At 50.3% G+C, this 23,720-nt stretch overlaps 1 protein-coding gene across 2 annotated transcripts in view; it reads left to right on the forward strand.

Moving 5' to 3' along the window:
- Nucleotides 1-2,079: 2,079 nt before the first annotated feature.
- The window catches only part of ATP8A2 (ATPase phospholipid transporting 8A2), a 416,513-nt gene continuing 394,872 nt past the window's right edge, over nt 2,080-23,720 (forward strand). For both annotated transcript variants that reach the window (XM_074377942.1, XM_074377943.1), the window contains exon 1: nt 2,080-2,212. In XM_074377942.1, the coding sequence (XP_074234043.1) occupies nt 2,137-2,212 (76 nt within the window). In that variant the 5' untranslated portion in view covers nt 2,080-2,136. The remainder of the gene's footprint in view (nt 2,213-23,720) is intronic.

Consider the following 23,720-nt stretch of genomic DNA (forward strand, 5'->3'; position numbering starts at 1 on the left):
CAAAACTGTCAGGGATGTTCTTTTAGTCTGTTTGTTTGTAAATAATGACCAGAAAGAGCCCTATGAAGAAAGCCTGAAAGGAAACTGGGCCAGGGACTGGGGGAAAGGAAGGGATTAGGGACTGGTGCATCCACTGCCTCTATATTGTTTTGCTCCCTTAGCAGGGGAGCAGGCACACACGGGATGACTGTATGCCTGTCTTTCTACGTGCCATACACACGCCTCTCCTTTGTTACAGGTGTATAGACATGCATCCAGATGTAAAAGGGACACACATACATGTATACATTTTTTTTTTTAAAAAGATGGGTATGTCTAATCAAATTTCATCCAATTGTACATCTGAAATATGTATAGTTTACAGGAATTATACCACAATAAAGACGTTTTTAAAATAGGAAATGGGGTTTTAGTTTGAGGAAAAGACAGGCTTAAGAAATGGCTTAAAGCCTTATTTATAAATGTGTAATTCATGGCTAGGAACACTTGGTCACCACCCTTGGCAGGTGTGAAGACCCACTGAGAAACCATCTCCCATCCCAAAGCCCAGCTTAACGACCTAGAAAATGTTCTCTTCCTCAGCGTCCTGCTAAGACTGACCAGGAACCCGTCTTCTCTTGTTTTGGTTTGTTCTGGGGCCCAGAAGAGACGGGCAGGACCCCTACTTGAAGCTGACCTTGCCAGCCTACAGTGTGCAGAGCAAGCTGTCCATCCTTTCTGCATATTTTTTTCTAAGAATATCTGTAGCAGAGACCAGACAGGGGGAGCTTGGGACTGCAGGGCTCTGCCTCCATCTCTGCCGAGATCCGTTCTCCTTGTCTGTCCCTGATGGTTAACTTCTGTTCAGTGAAGCTTAATGAGCACATCAAGAAATGCAGGGTCAGGCTCCTACCTACATCTCTTTTTTTGTGCATGTGTTCCCTATGAGGTCAGAATTTTATCAAATATTAAAAAGATTCAGCTTTTTTTTTTTTCATTTATGGAACCGTGCCTGGAAGGACCAAGCAGTTTCGACAATAACTGACAAGTGAAAACCACCAAAAGTAGATCAAGTGACCTTGGACCAGACACCTCATCTCTCAATGATTCTATTTCTGTGGAAGAAGGGGTGTGTGTGTGTGTGTGTGTGTGTGTGTGCGCATGCACACTAAGTGAGGTCCAGAATTTCTTACAGCTTTAACATGCCACCAGCTGGAGTTGTCCACAGGCTGTGGGGGCTGGAGGTGAGGAGTCTGGAGACCCAGGACTGCCCTGAGTTCCAGGCCACACATCAGACACCTTAGAAATACCTGCAGAACCTGCACAAATCCCACCAAACTGGACATGCAAACCAATCTCGGCGGCGGGGAGGAAGGGAAGTGATGTATATGTGTGTACATGTATAACTGAATCACTTTGCTGTACACCTGAAACTAACACTGTAAATCAACTACACTGCAATAAATTTTTTTTAAAGTAGAGGAATGGAGCCAGGGTTAGACAGTTTATCTTCTGCCAAATTATCTCAGAGTAACTTCTGTGCAGTGACATGTAGCTCAACATACGAAGTAAGATGGATTACTAAGATGAAAGTGTACACTGACTTACATTTTAGAAAAGACTAAAAAAGTCACCTTCCCTTTTCCTGGTTTTGACCTCCCTGTAAGAGATGGGGTGACAGTGGCATGCGTCTGGACTTCCTAAGCCCTGCATCTATAAACAAATCGGGACATTAAAAAAAAAAGGTTATGAGTCCTGCACGACTCACAGGAAGCACCTGCGCCCCAGGGCAAGTGACAGACAGGTAAACCAGGCAGCAGATGGGCACAGGAGGAACGGTCCCCGAAGGGCGCCCGTCTCCCCGGCGGACCCTAAAGCACAGATCCCCCCGCCCCCCACGCCTTCCCCGCACCTGAAGGCGCCTGGTCCTGCGTAACGTTCCAGAGGCTTCCCCGGCGGCCCCCCCACCCCGCGCCCCGCCCGCGCCCGGGCGTCCGCAGCCCGTCGCACTGGGCGCCGCCGCACTGGGCGCCGCTGCGGCACGGACGGCGCAGCCTCGGCGCAGGGAGCGCCCGCAGCCCGGCCCCCGCGCGCCCCCCATGGCCCTCGGGCCGCCCGCCCTGCGCCCGGCCCCGCGCAGCGCCCGCGGGGGGCGCGATGCCGAACGGCCCCGGCCCCGGCCAGGCTCTTAGGATGTCTCTGCCCCGGAGGTCGCGGATCCGCGCGTCCGTTGGTGAGAGCGGGGGCGCGGGGGGGGTGGGGGCGGGGGGACGGTCAGGCCTCAGCGCCCCGCAGGCGCCCCGCAGCCGCCCCGCAAGGGGGGCTGGGCCCAGGCCGCGTGCCCGGGGTGGGGGTGGGGGGCTCAGGGCCCGGGCCCCGGGGCAGGTGCGCGCCAGGGCGGCGCCGGCCCGCCTCGCCCGGCCTCGTGCCCCCGTCCCCGGTCAGCCGCTCGCCGGTCCCGGCCCCCGGCCCCGCCGCGGTGCGCTGGGCGCGGGCGGCGCGCGTTCTGCGGCGGAGCTGGGCGGGGGGTGGGGAGGGGCACCGGGGCTTCTGACCCCCGGCCCTCGCCACCCCGGGGACGCCCGGCGCCCCGCGAGTCGGGGCTGGGCCTCGGGAAGCCGGGTGCTTTAAAGCCACACACCCGGTGCTTCCAGTGCGGCATCCGGACCGCTCTGGCCCTCGGGCGCTGGGTTTTGTCTGTTGTTTAACTCGTTAGGAACCGCGAGCTTGTTGAGCTGGATGTCACGTGATTATGATACAGGATGGCTTGTCTGCACCCTTTAGATAATGAAAATTTGAAAGAGTCCTTCAAAACGATTAGATTTCGTGCCATTTCAGGACTGCTGGCAAGTTTGTAGGTAGATCTTTGACACGAGGAAAGTACAGGGTTTGCGGTTTGTACCTGGGGTCCCTTGTAATCTTCGTGGGTTTTGTTTGTTTTTTTGAGAAAAGTGGGCATAGAAACAGAAGTGACTTTGCTGTTTCCGTAATTGAATGCTGTGAGGAGACAGACGATTTAGAGCAGTGTTTCTTAAACTTGAGTGATGGAGGGGCACCTTCACATTCACTTGAGGAGACTCCCAGTGTAAAAGCATCACGGAGTGACGGGCTGAGACTAGACTGAGGGGCGCCGGACTGAAGCAGGGAGCCCGGTGCAAGCCAGATGGTGCCTGTGGCCTCTGAGGTGGAGGGGGGCGGGGGCGGGCACAGCCTCCATATGTCTGAAGGCGCAGCCAGCAGCATTTGCTCAAGATGTGGAGGTCGGGTGGAAGTGAAAGAGGAGACTCGGAGGTTTTTGGTCTGAGAACCTGGAAGGATGCACCACTCACTCAGATGAGGAAGTCAGCGGAAAGAGCAGGGCTATCTTCTTCTTGGAGGGGTAGTTGCATGTGTCAGGGGTTTGGTTTTGAACATGCCAGAGAGCCGAGGGGAGAGAGTCAAGCCAGCCTGCAGACTGGAGAAGGACATTCAGGAGCATTCGGGGGGGGCGGGCTCCCAGGGTCGGGGTGTGACTGGGCGCTGTCGCGGGCCCTGTCTTGGAAGAGTCCCGAGTTTGCTTCCTGCTCTACTCTGGCCATGTTGGAAGTCTTCATGATTTTTGAACAATGGGCCCACATTTTCTCTTTTTTTTTTAAACATTTTTTATTGATTTATAATCATTTTACAGTGTTGTGTCAAATTCCAGTGTTCAGCACAATTTTTCAGTTATACATGAACATATATATATTCATTGTCACATTTTTTTCTCTGTGAGCTACCATAAGATTTTGTGTGCATTTTCCTGTGCTATACAGTATAATCTTGTTTATCTATTCTACAATTTTGAAATCCCGTCCGCATTTTCATTTTGCACCAGGCCCTGCCCATTACGTAACCATTGTGTGTGGATGTGGCCAAAAAGAGAGAGGTCCTTGGACGCAGCCCTGAGGGCTCCAGTATTTCAAAGTCAGGGAGGTGAGGGCAACAGCAGGGGGGCTGCGAGGATGGCTGGTGAGCTCAGAGGGAACCTGAGAGGCAGTGGCCAGGAGGTACGGGGTTCAGCTGGGGAGGGGCTCCTGAGAGCTCAGGACAGATGAGGCGTGAGGACCGCCGGGTTGTTCGGCAGCGTGGAGAACATTGGTGCCCTTGCGGGAACTGATTTTGTGTGATCCCAGGGAAGACTGTCTGTCAGAGCAGCTTCATGAGAGACTAAGAGGTCAGATATTGGAAACAGCATGACCAGAAAACTCTTTGGGGTGAATTTTGTAGCCAGGGGAGTGGGGAGCAGGAGTGGTCACTGGAGGAGGACATGAGTTCCAGAAGGCTGTCTTAAGACTCATGTTACAGTCATGCTGTTGATGGCATGAACTTCAAGGCGAGGGGATTTCCGGGAGGAAGAAGGGGCAGTGACCTGAGCTCCACTGTAGGGAGCAGCCAAGTCCAGATGTGGAGGATGGGGGACCTTGCTGATGACAGGCTGCAAGTTACAGAAGGCAGAGAGGAAGGTTTGAAGTGATGGGGGTCTCTTTGGAGTATTTACACATGTGAAGAAGAGGGGAGCCAGACCACGTGGGCTCCCCGGGGACACTCCGGTGAACTTGCGCAGAGGGCCTGCTGGGGTCGGTTTGGACGATGACATCAGCAGGTGTAACTGGGGTGTAGCTATGAGTGCCTCGGGGAGGGGTCCTGAGCTCAGAGACCTCTTCTTCCCACTTGATAGAGCTGGAAAGCCAGGACAGTGCCATCTGCAGAACCAGCACTCAAAGCTTAAGACGAGGTCCTCCAGTACAGCACAGGGAACTGTGTGCAATGCCTTGTGATGGCCTAGAAGGCAAAAGACTATGAAAAGGCATGTACATGTGTAACTTCATCACTGTGCCGCAAGTACCCCAGAAATTAGCACAACACTGTGAACTGACTGTCCGGTAGCAGCAACAGCCGCGGCTCAGGACCCCCGCGCGCCCTGCAGGCCTGCCGTGGCTCTTCCTCCTCCGTGGGTGTTTTTAAAGGAGCCTTTTCTGAAAACAAAACCAAACCAAGCCAAAAGCCTCCTGTTAGGAGTTTGGTTACGTTTGCATTACATTTGTGACTTAATCTGGTAAGAATGGACTTTTAAAAACCTATTGAGTCTTCTTAACCATGAATGTGAGCTCTCTCACCATTTCTGTGTCTTCTTTTATCTTTTGCTAAAGTGTCACAATTTTCTCCACGCAGTTTTAAAAGGTTTATTCCGAGATACTTGTATTACTGAGACGAATGGGATGACTCAAAAATTACATTTTTACCTGGTGTTGCTGGTGTCTAGCAAAACTTTTTGTTTTTTAAATTGATTCTGTATCCAACAACCTAATGAACCATCTTAGAAATTTTGATAGTTTATGAATTCTCTAATTTTTTCAAGTGTAGACATTCTCATTATCTGCAAATAATTTTATTTCTTCTTTTATAATTCTTATAACTCTTATTTTTTTCTTACCTGATTATATTTGCTAGTACGCCCAATGCAGGTTTACCAGAAGCGCCGTTTTTGCTTTGCTTTTAGAACATTAAAGGGAATGCTTCCAGAATGTCATGCCTATAGAGTGGGATGTTTGCTGTCAGAGATTGGTGGCAGCTCTGTGTTACACTAAGGATGTGCTCTGGTGTTCCTACCCAGGACCCAGTTGATTGAGGGCAGAGGCTGATTTACTGTGCACTTTTAAGATAATTGTAAGGGACCAGGAAAATAAGTAAAGACTCCTGGTGGTTGTGGGGTCTCTTCTCTTTCGTCTCCGGATCTCTGGGTTCATTAAAAGTGACTCATGGCACACCTGTTGGAATGGCTATAATGAAAAATGGCGACATCGCCAAATCCTGGCAAGAGTGCAGAGAGACAGGATCATTCCGATGTCCTTGAGGGGCCTGTAAGACGGCACAGCCACACAGGAAGAATGTTTGGCAGTTCCTTATGAAGCTGCACACGCAATGACCGCTTGACACAGCAGTGGAACCCTGGGCGCTTATTCCAGAGCAACAGAAATTCAACACGAAAACTCGTGCATCAGTATTCATAGCAGCTCTACTTATAGCAGCCTGGAGCTCGATGTCCTTCAGTGGCCGGATGCCTGAACAAAAGCTGTCGTGCATCCACAGCACGGAACAGTACCCGGCAGGAGGCAGGAGCCACCTGCAACAACTTGGGTGGATCTCCAGAGAATTGTGCTGAGTGAAGAAAGTCCAGTCCCCAGAGATTACATGCTGGCTGATCCTATTTCTATAACATTCATGAAATGACAAAATTACGGAAGTGGAGAACGCACGAGAGGTTGCCAGGGGTGAAGGAGGGTTCGGGGGCGGGAGGGACAAGAGGAGAGCACGAGGACCCTGGTGGCAGAACTGCTCTGCGTCTTGACTTAGTGTCACTGTCCTGGTCATGATGCTGTCCTGTAGTTTTGCAAGACGGCACCAGTGGGGGAAACAGGTAAAGGGCGCATAAAACCTCAGTGTCATTTCTTAAAACTGCACGTGCGTCCAAAGTAATCTCAGAAAATAAAGCTTAATATAGAAAAGTAAACTCGTAATTTTTCGTCGGATAAAATCATTCATTGTCATGTTTCCAGTCTGTAGTATACTCCCGCTGAAGACATCTGAGTTCTGTTATTATAATTTCATTGATAGGCTGTCCCCTTGGGGCAGTTTCTATAACACACCTGTTTCTGTAACACAAGGAGCCTCTGTGTTTGAGAAGCTCAGGGCTTGGCATACTGTGTCCTGTTTGCTATGTCTTGGGAGAGTCTGGGTCGGGGGGAACTAAGACAATCATGTACTTCCTTAAAAGCGTGCTTCTCGTCTTTTACAAACCAGTAACAAAAGGGTCACCAGTCACGGCCTGCTTCCAGATCATGTGCCGAGCTGCATGCTGTTTAGTGTAATAATTCTGGGATGAGTGCTTCTTGCCTACGAGGTAGCTTTGAGTCCTATGTTAACCTAGATGTTCAAGCGTACTTTTCCCAGTTCCACCTTTCCCCCCAAATACACTCCGTGCTGGTGTGTCTCAGCCATTTTACCAGGGGGTGGGGATGCAGAGACGGGTGAGAGGCCATCCTCCACCTTCGTGGGGCTTGCAGTCTGGTCAGGTGGAGCCTTCTAGTCAGTAAGGGAGACAGAGTGGAGAGAGAGTCACTGGTTTTAACAGATACACGTGGGGGGGCCTCCTGTGTGCCGGGCCCTGCCTGGTGCTGGAGGTGGAGCAGAGAGCAGAGAGGATGAGCCCCGGTGGGGGTGATGCACGTGGGGTGAGCGCCCTCAGCTCTCACCCAGCCTCGCGGTGATGCTCACGGCCAGTGTACATGGTGGGCAGGGAGGTGACGTGCTGGGAGTGTCTGTGGGTGCGCAGGTCAGGTGAGTGGTGAAGACAGGAAGGAAGGGGAGTTGATTTCTGTGGATGACGGTGTCCGGAGGTGTCAGTGGTCTCCAGGGCGGAAGCTCCCCGCTCTCCCCACCCTGTCTTATTGAATTTATGGTTTTGGCTAAAAGACAGAAGATTAGCGAAGAGTAGCAGGCAGGCAGGCAGGAAGCACACAGACCAGATACAGACACGAGAGGATGACTGATCGTCCTCCAAGTCCACACTGCACCCATCCATCTCTTCTGCCCTCTCCTGGTCTTCAAAGGTGGTTTTCTATTTTGTTTTGTTTTAAAAAGCCTTCCTCCATGGACCTAGTTTACCCCTACCAACCTGCCCCAGGCTTCAAGTGGAAAGTGAGGAGAATTGGGCGGTGAAGGTATGAAGAGCTGGAATGTGCGGGCTAGGGGAGAGCTCAGAGAGGGCTCGGCCCTTTCTGTCACAGGAGAGAGACAGTAGCGGGCCGTCTTGCTTGCTGGTCAGCCTCCTGCAGGACCAGCTAATTCATAGCCCCATGTGCTTCCCAGTCTCCCACCTGCCTTGTTCAGTATCAGACCTGAGCTGAAAGAACAAGCTCATTCATTCTGTACTGGTTTCTGTTCCTCAAGTGGAAAGAAAGAACTCGGTCTAAGTTCTTCCATTGTCTATACTATCTATCCTGTGGGTTCTCAATGAGTAAAGATTTGACCGAGCTCTGTCATGGGTTAGTTTTGGACTTGGTCTAAGGGTCCAGACTATGTCTGGAAGGTTCTTAGAGGTAATATATATGGGGGTTAAAACATCAGGCTCTAAGATTAGAGGGAACGGGGTTTAAATTTTTGACACTGTCATTTGCTGTCTGTATGCCATCAAAAAGCTTCCTTTGCTTCCATTGCAGGTGAGGATGAAAATAAATCTTGAAGTTCATGGGGTGGTCATGATTAGTGAGCAACGTGTGTAAAAGTGCATGCGTTGATTACTCGACCATTAAGGGGCCTTTGTGTAATTGAGCTCCTCTCAACGACGTGCCAGGTCTTTCTCATGCTGCCCACCACCAGCCAAGGTGAACCACCTGGACACTTAGTCTGCCCAACAGCAGAGCTGCCAAAAACTTCAGCTGTCATTATTTTCCCATTTACGTCAAATGAAGGAGGCCTAACCAGATGACTGCATAGAGTTATCACTGGAGAACGCAGATCTTTTTGCATGGTCATCCAGGTGGACGTGGTCACCTGGCAGGCGCTCTGATCGGAGGTCAGAGCGGTCACCCTCTGACGTCTCTCAGTGTTACCACCTTCTGTTAGAAGCAGTCCCGCCTCCACGGCAGGAAACACCTCAGTGTGGTGGCTTCAGGTGTTTGATCATTCATTGATTTTTACCTTTACAGTCGATGTTTTATCTTAGACCCTCATCTGACAGAAGTGCCAGCTAGACAAATGGATTACATTAAAAGTGTTCTCTAAAAAGTCTCAAGCATTTATGGGAGGATGTGTGGTATCAGCACCTTCAAAGATGAGACTCTGCCTTTCCTCCCTGGATCTTTAGATTTACCAAATATAATCCCTGGTCAATGCCGCACTGCTGACAAGACATTATTTACATCCATTTAGGCGGTACAACTGCTCAGAGCAAATGTTAACAGCCATTAAGAAGGGCTAAAAATAAAAGTGATCTCATATCCAGGCCCCGGGAATTTCTCTCCATCACCATCAAGGGCACACGCAGAAGCAGGACCTTGGAGAGAGCCTGTGCCTGGCCGCGAGGGTGACCAGTTGCACCTGCAGGTACCCTGACAGCCGCTGGGACGCTGTCTCGCCTATGCGGCTGCCTGGGTCTGCCTGTGGCCGTGTGCCCAGGAGCGCTGCAGTGCTCAGTCCTCAGCAGTGGCTGTGGAGGGTGAGTGTGTGTGTGTCTGTGCAGAAGTCTCTTGTTCTGACAGGTCATTTCTTACCTTGCTCACTGCCTTTCTGTAAGAATCAGAATCTGATACAGCACTAATTTCCACTCCAAAACCCGATCCGATCCCAATTAACTTTGATCTAGAGATTTTGTGTTTGCAAGTAATCTTTCCAGTCTTATGCCAAATAATAAACAAATGTCACATTTCCCACATTTTGGTGGAGCACTCGGGTGCCCCCTTTTCCTTTCCTGCATCTGGGTTAGCCGTCAGCAGCACTGAGGATCCCAGGATTACTGGATTAAGTATATTAATAAGCACATTACAGAGACTGATCATGTCGGGGAACTAGGGTGCACGTGGCGTCAGCACTTCTGTGTTCTGACGTTTGGACTCGCAGCCCAGATCCTATCTGCAAAGCTGGTTGCTCCCCCCCCAGTGTAGATGATACCTTCGTATCAGGGAGAAGTTCATTCAGATTCAGAGAGAGAAACGGGGTGATTTATTCAGGTTAGGGCCTGCAGGATCAGGCCTCTTAGCAACTGTTTTAGCCTCATAGTGGTTATCGCTATTTAAGGCTCTTTTCCTTTTTCTTTTTATTTTCTTTATTCTCATGCACTGAGGAAACAGAACTGTGGTTTTAAAACTGTAGAATTTGCACCTTGGAACTCCCAAAGAGGTAGTTACTATATATCTAGCAAACAAATTATATGATTTCTGTCCTCTGGAATCTTCAGGGGACACACTCAGCGGCCAAGTGTAGCCTGACCAAATGGCTAGGATTGTACAATCCATCGTGCTGTTTCTGTCTTGTCCCCTCCCCAACCTGTCCCCGCCCCAGAGGCCCCAGGGCTGTCCACTTTTGCTGGTGACATTCTGGGTCCCCTCTGAGCTCCTGTACATGTCGACCCTTCCTGATGGCTTGGAAATATGTGGTTTGGCTTTCCTGCTGACGTTAGGGCGGGGCCACATTTTCAGGAGGGGAGACACCAGTGTGGACAGGTGACTGAGAAGGGGCCACGTGTGAAGACAGCTGGGGCGGATGGAAACCCGGGAGCAGTGACACCCGGGAAGGAAGCGCTCTGCTACAGTTAGTGCTCCGGGGCGAGCCAGCGGGGGCCCGGCTGGGGCGGTGTCGGAGGAGGAGGAGAGGATGGCTCAGGGAGCGAGCTGTAGAGATGGAGACTGGGCAGGTGGGAGGGGAGGGAGACGCTCCTTCTGATGGTGGGCAAGTAGAAGAGTCGTGTTTCCATCTCATCTGTCGGATGTGTGTCCTTCAGAGAGCTCAAGATACCTGCACAGACAAGACGTTATAAGGCGGACTTTATAAGACATTGCCAAGGTTGAAGGAGACTTTCTAGGTCCGGGCCGTCCAACAGGGGTCTTCTAGGCCGTGCTTCCAACACGGGGCACCAGCCTCACATGGCGGCTGTGCGCGGTGAATGTGAATGAGGCTCACACTGTGCTGTAGGGGAAAGGACACTGGGCTTTGAAGATTTATTACAAAAGAAGCATGTAAAACGTCTCACTAATGATATTTTATGCCTGTTATATACTGAAATAATACTTTGGCTATGTCAGGCTTAATAAACTATGTTATTAAAATTATTTTCTGTATTTCTTTTTACCTTTTTTTTAGCGTGGTTATCAGAAAATTTCAGATTGCATATGTCTAAGTTTACATTATATTTGTGTTGGACAACACGGTTATAGATCATCTTGTCCAAACAGTTTTGACTGACTGTTCATGGAATTGCACTTTCAGAAGTGAAACCATTGGGCGGTCCAGTGCCCACGTTTCCCGGTGAGGAGACCAAGGCTGGGACGCCCAGGACTGCCGGGGCTCCGGAGATGGCGGCGGAAACCAGGGCCCGTGTCTTGAGGCTCCAGCTGTGTTGTCAGGGGAGTTTTGTCTTCCTCTTACACTGAGTGAAAATCCCTGGGCACAGTCCAAGACATCCACATAGAATCATTTTGAAAACGAACTGGGTCCTCATAGTGCAAAGTCCTTTTTGTTGCTTTGAACTTAGTCTCTAATAAAACCCAGTTGCTTGAATCTGTGACGGCTGTCAGACGATACTAGTCGGTATTTGCAGGGACGTTCTTCAGACGTCTTACACGTGCCGTTCATGGTTAGATGAACTTCTGACCAGGCGGGGCGCTGTCCGGGGGTGGCAGCTGACAGGAGCCTGGGTCACAGCCTCCTTCCCCACCAGCGGGCATCGCCTTCCCTCCGGTTAGTGATTGGAGCTGAGTTGGGTTTTTTTAAGCAAAACATTTAAAAAATATTTCCCTCGTAGTGCATGTTTTCTCCATAGCGTATTACTTTCTTAAACGAGTGCCCCTGAAACATCAAGGAAGTAAGTGCAAAAGAAAAAATCCAAATAGGCGGTGTTCAGAGGCTGTCAGGCTGGTAGTGGCCCTGAGTCTTGTTGAGAAAACAAAGTAAGTTTTATTACCAGGGCATGACGCTAGACTTTTTGGGTTGTTCATGACTTTGGGTTTCTAGGAATTTCTTCTAAACAACACTGATGAAACGATGGGCCATGATAATGAACACGGTGCTGGTGACCAGGATGATGCCGTGTTGTTGGCGGTGGTCTGATAATTGTGTTGGTGGTGTGTGGATGTCTTGCTGTAGAGACAGCATTCGACTCTCAGTCAGAAAGTACATACAAGGGAGAGCTGTGTGGTCTACAGCCCACGATACATTTCAGTAGAGACCGCGGCTCTGTGAGCGTGGCTGCAGCGTATGCCTGAGACGCCCAGGGCAGGAGAGGTATTCTGTGCTTCTGTCCCTCATCCAGGCTCCTTTATGCAGGATGATACGTTCACAGGATACACCAGGGCAATGCCAGCAATATTATGCCGAGGCCAAGGAGGTGACATCTAGGATGTGATGACGTCTGTGTTAACTCTGAATTCAGTGCTTGTTACAGAGTCCAGACTTGTTCCACTTGCCGCACAACAGGCCGTTAATTCGGGAGACGGGGTGTTGGGGCAAGAAATAATGACTTTACTGGGAAAGCCAGCAGATCAGGAAGATAGCAGACTAACGTCCTGGAGAACCATCTTCCCCAAGTCAGAATTCAGGCTCCTTTTATACTAAAAAGAGGAGAGGGTGTGGTTGGTTGTTGCAAGCTTCTTGGTGTCAGATTCCATTGTTCTTGCAGCTGTCCCCGTGGGTCAGGTCATGGTGTCCCTGCAAACCTCCAACAAGACAAATGCTATTTTCTATTCTGCAACTTTTTATCTCTGTGTGAATGGAAAAGTGTTATACCCTTGAAGGTCAGAGCCTTGAGAATGGGTTCTCCTATAGATTTCAGGCTGGAGGCAACTTTTTTTACAAAAGGTGCAGAAGGAGCACGATAGCCCAGGAAACAGAGCCCAGGGTCAGAGCCAGGGGAACAGATCTGATATGGAGGCAGATTTATTCTTTTCTGTTACACGGTGTCGTGTTACGTAGTGGGTGACAAATGTGTAATGGCACGTATCCACCCTTAGTCTCACGTGTTGGGTTTTCACTGCCCACCGTCCTCCCTAATTCATTGCCTTCCCCCGCCCCCACCTCCTGCCAGCCACCAATGAGTTTTACTGTCTCCATGGTTTTGCCTTTTCCAGAGCATTATTTGGTTGGAATTCTATAGAAAGTAGCCTTTTCAGATTGGCTTCTTTTGCTTGCTAATATGCACTTAAGGTTCTTTTCATAGTGAGAAGTCATTTATTTCCCCTTTTTTTTTAAAGTCCCTGAACAATGTTCTATTGTCTAGAAGTACCACGGTTTGTTTATCCATTAACCTTCTGAAGGTTGCTTCCAAGTTTCAGAAATTGTAAATAAAGCTGCTATAAACATTTGTGTGCAGGTTTTTGGGTAGACATGAGTTTTTTTAAACTACTTTGGGTAAACATCTAAGGCACACAATTGGTGGGTCCCATGGTAAGAGTCTATTTAACTTTTTAAGAAACTGCCAAACTATATTTTAAAGTGGCGGTACCATTTTGCATCCCCGCCAGCGGTGAAGGAGAGCTCCCGTTGCTCCACATCCTCACCAGCATTTGGTGTTGTCGGTGTTCTGGTTTTCAGCTGTTCTGATTAGGCGTCTAGTGGCACCTCATTGCTGCTTTAGTTTGCAGTTGCCGAAGACGTGTGACGTGGGGCATCTTTTCAAATGCTTACTTGTCATCTGTGAATCCTCTTTGGTGAAGCATCTATTCAGATCTTCTGCCCATTTGTGAATCAAGTTGTTTGTTGTCTCATTGTTGAGTTTGAAGAGTTCTTTTTGTATTTTAGATCCAAGTCCTTTATCGGATTTGCGGTTTGCAAGTATTTTCTCCCAGTCTGTGGCTTGTCTTTTCATCCTCTAACCGTGTATTTTGCAGAGCACGAGTTTTTAGTTAGAAAAGAATCCAACTTACAATATTTTCTTTCACAGATTATGCTTTTGTTGTTTCAGATTTTCTTTGCCAATATTTTTCCTTAGCTTTTTGAAACTTATACATGCAAACTTACTCTTCTAGAGGGTGCTTTTAAATTATCAACACATAGATTTGCTTATTTTCCCCCTAGCAATGGTTAGAATTAATCAATATGCAGACCCTTTTCCTCTCCGTGCTGAGCCCCCAGACAAAAGGAAGACAAGCCTTGGACAGTGCTCCCCTCCCCTGCTGCCTCCTTGCTGACACCACCTGCGTTGGTTCCAGACAGCAGTGAACAGCTGCTTACTAATAACTTCTTTGCCCACCAAAGCTTCCTCGTGCTCCCTTCCTCTCGTTGGCAGAGCTCCCCTAGGGCCCCCCAGTGACCATCTGTAAGCGGTGAACTGGTGCTTAGCGTCCCTGGAAGTGCTTCTGCGTCATCCTCACCAGTAAGGAGGAGCTCTGCTGGATGCAGAATTCTGGACTCTAAATTCCTTCCCTTCAGCACTTTAAAGATACTGCTTCATTATCTTTCTCTGCCCGGATTTGCTGATAAGACTCTGTGTCTATCTGATTGTGGTTCCTTTGCAGCTAAGCTATTTTTCTTTTTGATTAGGTCTTAATATTTTGTTCTTGACGTTCTGCAATTTCAGTAAATAATGGCGTAATTTTTTTTTCCCCATTAGTTAAGTGCTCAGCACTGGAAAGCTCTTTGAGTCTGAGAACTGTATCTTTCTTTTGGGGGAAATTCCCATGTCTTACCACCCTTGTCAGGCAGCACCTGCCCTCTGCTGCCCGTCTTCCCTGCAGCCTCAGTCAGGTCGCTGCTGACCCCACCGTCCCTGCCCCGGGCTTCTTAATCCCCCTCTGCCCCTCCGTCTTCTCATGCCCCACTTGGGGAGAATTGCTTGGAATGCCTTCCAGTTCAATCATTTACTCTCCAAATTTTCGTTTCTTGTCAGTTTTTAGTATCTATTGACTTTTCATTTCAACAGTTACGTATTTTATTTCCAGAGTCTCTAACTGATCCCTTTCCCTCGCAGTCTGGTGTTGCTTCATGTACTGAATACTCGCTCCCCGGAGGATGGGCCTTACACGAGCTTCAGGGTCTTTGCTGGTCACTCTGTTACTTGAGTGTGAGTTCTGCTTGCTTTCTCCTTTTCATGGTGTTCATGCATCTTGAGTTCTAGGTGATTCTAGAATTCCTTTTGGGGGGGGGGGCAGTTGAGAGTCCCTGGAGGGGACGAAGCAGGCAGCAGGGACCGTCCACATGGTCTTCACTGAGCGCAGGACAAGCCACCTGGAGCTGCCCCCTGGCGGCACTGCTGAGCCCCAGCCCCCTCGCTGCTGAGCGGGGCCCTTCGGGGGGAGCCTGTTGGTCTTTCAGGTTCCAGGGGGGCCAGGGGCCAGTGCTGGAACCCCTCCCCGGCGGCAGGGACTGCATCAAACCACATGGGCTGTCTTTCTGGCTCTTTCCTTCCTTTGCCTCAGTGCCGGCTGCGGAGGGAAGTCACCCAGACCCTCTGTCTGTCCTCAGTGGATCGGGCTGTGCTTTGGGCTGAGCTCAGCCCTGTCTTCAGCGGGGGTGTAGCCCGATGACCCCCGTCAGTCCTGCTTTTGGGTTTTGGCCCAGACATGTCCCAGCTGGGCATCCTTGGGGAAGTTACCTAATCCTCAGCGCCACTCTCCTCACATAAGAATGAGGTGACAACCCTGCCTAGCTCACTGACTCCCTAAGAGAGGCCTAAGCAAGTAACACATCTGGAGCACTTAACGCTACCCGAAACCTAGTGTCTCTTACAAATTATTATAAAATTAATAATGAATACAATGGCATTAATACCATAGTGTAATTACTTCAAGAACAATATACTAAGACGACAGGGCCCTGACCCTCCTTCATTTTGTTTTGTTGACAACTAGATTTTTCCCCTACTCACTAAAAGCTATTAGGCTCTTACTATACACATTAGAATGGAGAAATGAATAAGGTATGACTGGAGCAATAAACAGATGACCTTCTAGTATGGAAAAATATGTTCTAGGAAAAAACCCCGGCTATAATCGCCCTATAGTAGCAGGTATAATGTGTTGCCCATCATACAGCGTTTAGCCGCTGTCATGACTTATGAAAAGCACCCTCACTGACTCAGCATTCGTCTTTCCCATCACTTTCCTCTTCATTCCCTGAAGCACCTTCCAGTAATCGGAGCAGCTGTACACACGTTCTCCTCCGTTAGAGACACCTGGTGGACAGTGGTTCTTAACCCATGTCTGATTCTGTCACCTGAAAATGTATCCAGAGCCACAAGCGCTTGGTCTTGTTTATTAGTCTTGTATACATATGTATGTATGTAGAGATACAAATGTGTGTGTGTGTGTGTGTTCTCCACAATGTAACCACCTAGTGTATGTAGGGCGTGGATTTTGTTTGATGTACAGCTGGTGTACAACGTTGTGTTAGCTTCAGGTGTGCAGCACACCGATTCAGGTCTACATATATGTATGTACTATTTTTCAGAGTCTTTTCCATTATAGGTTATTACAAGCTGCTGAATAGAGTTCCCTGTGCCCTACAGTAGGACTTTGTTGTTTATCTATTTTCCATATAGTTGTGTGTGTCTCTTAATCCCAAAGGAGAGGTTACAGCCGACACCACAGAAATACCAAGGAGCATGGGAGATGACTGCGAGCAGCTACATGGCAACGAGACGGACCACCTAGAAGGAGTGGACGAGGTTTAGGAAGGTGCAGTCTCCCAAGCCTGAACCCAGGAGAGACAGGGAATGCGAGCAGGCCAGTCACCAGCGCCCGGCGGTTAGCGTCTCTGTACGATACGAACTCTGTGTGGATACAGATGTCTTTGGAAAGTCAAATGATTGTGGTAGTGGGTTTAATTTTTAAAGAGCGTCACAAAATGCTGCTCACATCAGCAAATGCACAGACTTTATCCCTTCCTGTGAAACGACATCAGTTTCCTACGTGATTGTGGTGCTCTGTCAGTTTAGGGGAGAACAGTGGTACGAGGCTGCAGGAGAAGGTGTGTTTCGTGCAGAAAGGCGTCTGCACCCTGCTTCATCGTACCCAACTTTGGGTTGAAGAAGCACCCAAACGTCTTCACTTCACCGATTTTCACATAAATCAGCAAATGTTTGTTGGCCATTTCTCATGTGTAATGTGTCAGGCAGTGGCCTGGCTACTTAGCTGGATAAAGGATGCACAATTGTACACAGTCCGTCTCCAAGGAATTTACCGTCTGGGTGGGAAGATAAGACCAGGACGTGTGAAGAGGAAATAATAAAAAATTAATGGCAGTTGATGACAATCACAGGAGAGGTGCCCACAAGGCGTAATGAGTTGCTGAATGAGTCACTCGGTTCACAGAGAAACACCTGAAGCACAGAATGGGCACAGTTAGCTTTCAGGAGGACGGCTTGAGTTGGGTTTTTATTTTTCGGCCATTTAAAAAGTCAGGGTTATTAGAGATAATTTACATACAGTGAAATTCTCCCTTTCTAAGTGTCTAGTAGGACTTGAGGATCTTGACAGACGCACAGAGCTGCGTCCAGTCTAGATGGAGAACACTGTCCTCGCTGAAGTTCTCCTGTGTCCCGCTGCAGCCACTCCCTCCGCCCCGACAGCTGCTGATCAGGCTTCAGTCCCTGTGTTTTGCCTCTCCCAGGATGTCAGACAGACGGAGTCATACGTGGCCGCCTTTCGTGTTCTGGCCCCTGTCCCGTCCTGCCCTCATGGTTCACCGCTGTGTGTGGCTTCATTCCTCTGTGTGCCCGGCAAGCATTTTCCTGCATGGATGTACCACAATCTGCTTCTCTGTTTACCTGTTTGTTCTCACTTGGGTTTCAAAGGCTGCGTAGATCTGGACGGAGGTGGTGGGGGTGGGGAGGGGATGGCGCAGTTTGGAGTTTCTGAGGTCTGTCCTGCCTCTGGACAGAACCAGGGATCAGAGAGGGAGACTTCTGCACACAAGGATTAGCCCGCAGTTTTATTCTTGATTAATCCAGCTCCAGCCTGTCCTCCACCTTCATACTCCAGCCAGCACTGCTGCCTCCCTCCCCGGGACCCCTGGATTCCATTCATTCTTTGTCCATGGACTCATTTATCCATTATCTACTGACTTATTCTGTTCATTCATCATTTAGCAACATTTGTTGAAGGCCTCCCAGTGCCAGGACCGAGCTGTGATCAGGTTAAGCAAACTAAACACCATAACCCTTGCCCCTGGAAGTCCTTAGTGTCGTGGAGGACAGAGCAGGAAGTCGGCAGTCAACAAGAACTTACCACATAAGGATTTAACTTCCCATGTGGGTTCTTGAAGTGGGAAGCTCACCTTCCCTTTATTTCGGTGCCTTGAACATCTTAAGCATCCAACAAGTATGGAAGGAAATTGGTGCTGAAGCCCTTTGGATCAGTTTTGGTCTTTGGGAAAGAAAAGCAGCCTGCTTGTCGGACATTTAGGCCTTTGCCCTTGCAGGACGCCAGGCAGAAGGTGTCTCGGCCAGCGTGCGGACCCTGGAGCAGGCTGTCCTGGTGGGTGTGGAGCTCGGGGAAGGTCACAGTGGGCAGCAGTTACGTTTTCCTCAATGCCTATTTGTGGCTGAGGATGTGGTTTGAAAAACGCCAACAAGCAACCACCTGTCGTGGACAATATACCAATACATGGATTAAGAAATAAAGCTACACATTCCAGGACGTCCCTGGCCCCACTTTGTCAGTGCTGAACTTGCACGACGTGCAGTGTCATCAGGCTCAGGCCCCCACCTGGTGGACAGAGACGCTGGCCAGCTGGCGACCTGGTCCGTGGTGGAGTCAGGGGCGCGTTGCTGGGGACTGGTGGTGGCCCCACTGGCAAGTATGCGGTACTGTAGTCAGAAGGAAATTCGGTTGCTTTTACACACACTGTGGCCTTTCGCTGAGTATCTGCATGTGTCCAGGTTCTCAAAACAATCAGCTCAGAATAACCCTCATGCCTGTGGGGTGACGTGCTCGGCTGCCCTCCCCTAACATAGGGCAGCGGGTTCACTGGGGACAGTCTAGACTTCTGGGTCAGGCTGCCTGAGGTTGTGGGATCTTGGGAAAACCAGGAAGCTGTTCAGAGCCAGTCCACCCACCTACAAACCATGGAGGCTATCTTGTGACCACTGAAAGGGACCAGACAGTGCGGACGTAGCCTGGCTTTGATAGGGTTTCATAAGCGCTGTTCGGATGGTTTCGGTTGTTGCTGGATAACTAAGCGAATGGTGCTGGCTCCCAGGCCCGCATCAAAGTAAGCATGGGGCCCCCGGCTCAGCCTCACGCTCCCCCGGCCTTCCTGCCGGCAGTGGCTGAGCCAGGGGCCCCACTTCGAGACTCCAGGGGAAGGAGGGCCCGCTGAGCCTCAAGTTCCCCACGCCCGCCTAGAGGGGCTTCCTCGGTTACGCGGTCCTTGTTCCGTGAACAGCCCGTCTTGGTTAGTAGCACTGAGCTGGAAGACGCTGGTGCTGGGGACAACATGGGGAAAACCCCACCCTAAGCAGAACTCAGGTTGGGTTGTGTGGGCTGTAAGTTCTGTCTCCACCTTTGCCAGGAGCTCACTGGGTGACCCTGAGTAAGATTTCAACTCCTCCGCATCCAGATGCTCGCTCTGGGCCAGCTTTCCCCATCGCGAGGTCAGGGTTCCCTCTGTATGTGTGGCAGCCATGTTTCCCCAGAACCCACAGGAACAGCTGGCCTGGGAATGTATTTTTCCAGCATATCTTTACTTCAAGTGGACCGTTGCCCCCTGATTTGAGCCATTTGGTAGCTAGTTGCAGCCACGACACTTTGAAGGTTAGGGGTTAAGAGGAGTGGAGAACTTGAATTTGGGAGCATCCAAGGAAATCCCACGTGCATGACTCTATAATCTGCACAAAGGTTATCCGTCCACTTTATTTATCACAGGTCATAAATCCTAAAAGCACAAGGGGATGGAGGGGACCTCCCATGGGATGTTTGCTGATCACACGCTGTTTGCAGGTGCTGTGTTCAGGGCTGAGGGAGGGCTGGTGAGGAGGAGCTGAACCTCGGGCGCTGGAGGATGCAGGCGAGACCACGGCAGGGGAGGAAAGGGGAACCCACGAGGACGGCACCCGGACGTGGTGGCCGGGGAAGGCTTCCTGGAGGGAGCGTGTCTGAGACTGAACAAAGACTGAGTTGGGTAAAGGAGCGTGTCGCTGGGAGAGAGGGCTCAGGGCACAGGAAACAGTCTGAGCAGAACCCTGGAGGGATAGCCTGCGGGGGCGCTGGACGTGTCCATCTGGGGGACGCTTGGGAGGAAGGGTGGGTTGGAGGGGAAGCCGAGCCCCAAATTAAACAATTCGAACCTCACCTGCAAGGGGGCAGGGGATCCTCTGAAGGATTTTCAAGTCCCACAGTGGGATCTGCACTAGAGAATTTTGGGGAATGACTTGGAGAAGTGAGGGATCCTGTCCAGGAAAGTGTTAATGGGCGAGGAACAGGGTCCAAACCCAGGGCATGGCAGAGAGGGCAGAGGGCGCTCCTGGGAGAGACCTGATAAGATGCGGAGAAGAGGGGGAGGGCTCCGGGGGCTGCTGAGATGTGTGGTCGGGGCCCCTGTGGGGTCAGGAGCACCAGAGGAGAGCTCGGTTTTGGAGGGGTAATCACTTCTGTTTTTTGGCCAAGTTGGTTTGCAGCGCCTGCTAGACGGTGAGCAGGCGTCGTGGGTGTTGGAACTGAGGCTGTGGCCCTGACAGGTGGGAGCTCAGAGAGTCGGCGGTGGGTGCTGGTGGCAGCTGGTGCGCTAGTGAAGGATGAGGGGCCCAGAGAAGGTGGCGAAAAGTGTCCAGAACAGAACTCTCCCAAACATCGACGTCTGAGCAGCAGGCAGGGGAAGGCAAAGCCATAAAAGCCACTGAGAAGTTGGAGGAAATGAGTGTGGTCTGCTGCAGCGCGGGATGGAGTTCAGATCACCACCAAGTGTCCCTGGGGCCAAGCCAGAGGAAGGCTCTGGAGGGCCCTGGGGTGTAGCGGCAGGAGGCTGTCGGGGGGCAGCAGGGGAGACGCCCGGGGCAGGTGTGGAGGATGCCGTCAGAAAGCTCAGCTTCCAGGGGACGTGTGGGAGGAAGTCGTGGGAAAGTGGGAGGGAGAACAGAGCCGGGTGTCCTAAAGAGGAGGGGCACCCGCGGGCTAGGCCCTCATATGGGGAATTGGTCTGAGATGCCCGTCAGGAAGCCCACTCCCCAACCCTGCCCCTGTCAGCCCCATTTGTCCTCCCTAGCCATCCCGCCGGCCTTCGGAGGCTCCACACACTGGCCTCAGAGCTGCCACTCAGGCCCCTCAAGATCGCAGCAGGACTGGGCGCCCTGTAGCCAGAGGTCCTGCCCAGGCTGGTCCCCTGGGAGCCCAGCCCACCAGCAATAGCCTATTCAGAACACGAGCCCTGAACAAACGGACAGCATCCATCCATCAGGTGTTAACAGACCCAGTCCGGGCATCAGGTGAACTACGTCGTCATAAGGAGTGAGAAGAAGGCAGTCTTGGGACCACTTAGAGAGAGGACCCCTTCACCCTGGGTCTGGGATGGTATGGGATTAGCAAGGAGGGGTTATTTAATCCGAGGAGGCTCACACAGGGCCATTAGGCTGCTTCACGGCAGGGAATTGATGGAAGTGCCCGGAAGGAAGTGGAGTAAATTGAAGAGGGCGTTTGTGCGTCTGTCCCAGGAGATGTGCTGTGGCCTTGGTGATGTCAGGTGTGGCAGACGGAGCTGGTTTAACAGCTTTAATTTTATGCATGTGGAGCTGGTGTCTCTCGTGCCCAAAGATAACGTTCTCCCCCCACCCACGACATGAGGGGCTCCCTTCTTCTCCGGTGTTAGCAAGTTCCAGCAGGGCCCCAGGGACTTGGCCCTGCCCCTCGGTTCCAGTGGGACAGGCTGAGAGCTGTGAGGACCCTGCCGGGAGGCGCTGTTTCCCAAGGCAGAATCGCACACGCTGATGTGTTAATCATTTTGTTGAAGGATGTTTTCTCCAGTCTTCCGTCGGTGGATATTTACTTGGTCACCAGGCTTGCAGTGGAGCAAAGTAAAAATTCTCCATGTGTTGTAGCAGCGGCTTATTAACGGGTTCTATTTATGGGTTGTCTATACCAAGCCATTATGTTAAACTCCCCTCTCCCCAAATAATCTTGCCCTTCTTTTAAAAAGCTGTTTAATTAGGGAATCTTCAGAGCTCTGTGCTTTGGGACAGCTGTCGTCATGGTTCCCTGATCAGATACTTCAAGGAAACAGATTTTTATCTCTAATAATTTAAATTTCTGATTACACATGCAGAACAATACTATGCAACTACTCTTGGAGTGTCGCACAAGGAACAGCTTAAATAAAAAAGAATGGACTTTCCGAAATCATGCAAAGAATGGAAAGAACACTTGAACAGAGCATTTGTTGTGATGCTTGATTTTAGGACCTTCGATTACAGATCGCAAATTCCCGTGTCATCTTACGAAACTATTATTTGAAAATCTTTCTTTTTGATTTTTCTGTTCCCTGCCTCCTGTGCTAGTGGATGCGCTTCCGTTTTGATATTCCCGTAAAGCTCTGTTTGTCTGCAGATGGCAGTTTCTGTAAATAACTCTGCTGGCTAGACCAGCAGACTGGCCCCGTCCCTTCGCTGCCACGGTGCACTCTGTCTGCTCAAGCATTGACTCAGTCTGCAAGCTTAGTAATAATGTCCATCGTGACTATTTACAGAAAAGGGATCTGCCTGGGTCTCATTTCCTTTGGGGGACGAAGGAGACGGTTACGGACATTTGTATATCAGTCTGAGCGTGATTGTTACGGAGCATGAAAAATACAGACCAAAAAGCCTTGGACAGCCAGGGCTCAAGATCTGAGATTAAAAATGCCAGATCCCCCAGCAAATAGCTAAGCTAAAATAAGGAGATGGTAAAACGGATAACCTGGAAGAGTAAATGGAAAAAGTGATTCAAGAGAATGGTATATATTTTTTAAGTGTTTATTTTTGAGGGAGGAGGTAATTAGGTTCATTCATATGTTTATTTTTAGAGAAGGTACTGGGGATTGAACCCAGGACCTCATGCATGCTAAGCACATGCTTTACCTCTTGAACTATACCCTCCCTGCCAAGAATAATATGTTTTATTTCAGGTTCTTATAAGGATAAATACTGACCTTCAGAAAGAGACAAAACTGTACCAGACCCACTGGAGCTCGGGGCAAATGCGCTTCCGAGTCAGAGGGGACTGGGGGAAAACATGGAAAGTATTAAAAAATTAACATTCACCAAGGAAATAGGCTGTCCTGCTTGATCTTCAGAATGGACTGTGGGCCTTTAAGTTTGCTGACAGGGGTCCTGGAATTTTCCTATTGCACAACACCTAGTCACTTTACAGCGAGTAATGTGGGGGTGGGACAGGGCAAAGAGGTCCCCATCTCGTGAGATGCCTGTGCTTTTCCAGAATAAAAGACAGGCCAGCTGCCCACCAGCCGTGGCCCTTACACATGCAGATGACTTTATGCAAAAGGTGCTTCCTGGGGCTTCTCCCTGTTACAGCCAGAGTCCCCTCCAGTTTCCCACTATTGAATTCACTTTGTCTTCAAGATCTTGGCCAAATGCCCTCTCCTCCAGGAAGCATTTCCTCTTTCTTCTCATCAGCATGGATTTAACTTTTCCTGAACATCCCAGAGCACCGTTGTCTGTTTCTAGGGAGACATTCTTTCAGTGTCCTGTATTTGTTTACATACCTGTCTCTCTGATTGGATTTTGGCTTATTTGAACTCGAAGGCTGTGTCTTCTTCTCCCCCGTGTTCTCCAGGTCCTGCTCAGCGCATGGCACATAGTAGATCCTCAGGAAATATTTGCTGGAGGAATAAATTAGTCCCAAATAAAGCAAAAGTTCTGATACCCTGGCATAGTAGGTCATGTTAAATCAGCACACGGCTTTCAACACCTCCAGCGAGCCGGGCGCCGCGTCAAGCCCTGCGGTCGGGGCGGGAAGGCAGTGCCCAGCCCCTGACCAGCTCTTACCCCTTGACAGCTGACCGAGCCAACACCCTCCCAGGAATTCTAC

The sequence above is a fragment of the Camelus bactrianus genome, chromosome 14 (assembly GCF_048773025.1).
Source record: "Camelus bactrianus isolate YW-2024 breed Bactrian camel chromosome 14, ASM4877302v1, whole genome shotgun sequence".
Taxonomy (NCBI): Eukaryota; Metazoa; Chordata; class Mammalia; order Artiodactyla; family Camelidae; genus Camelus; species Camelus bactrianus.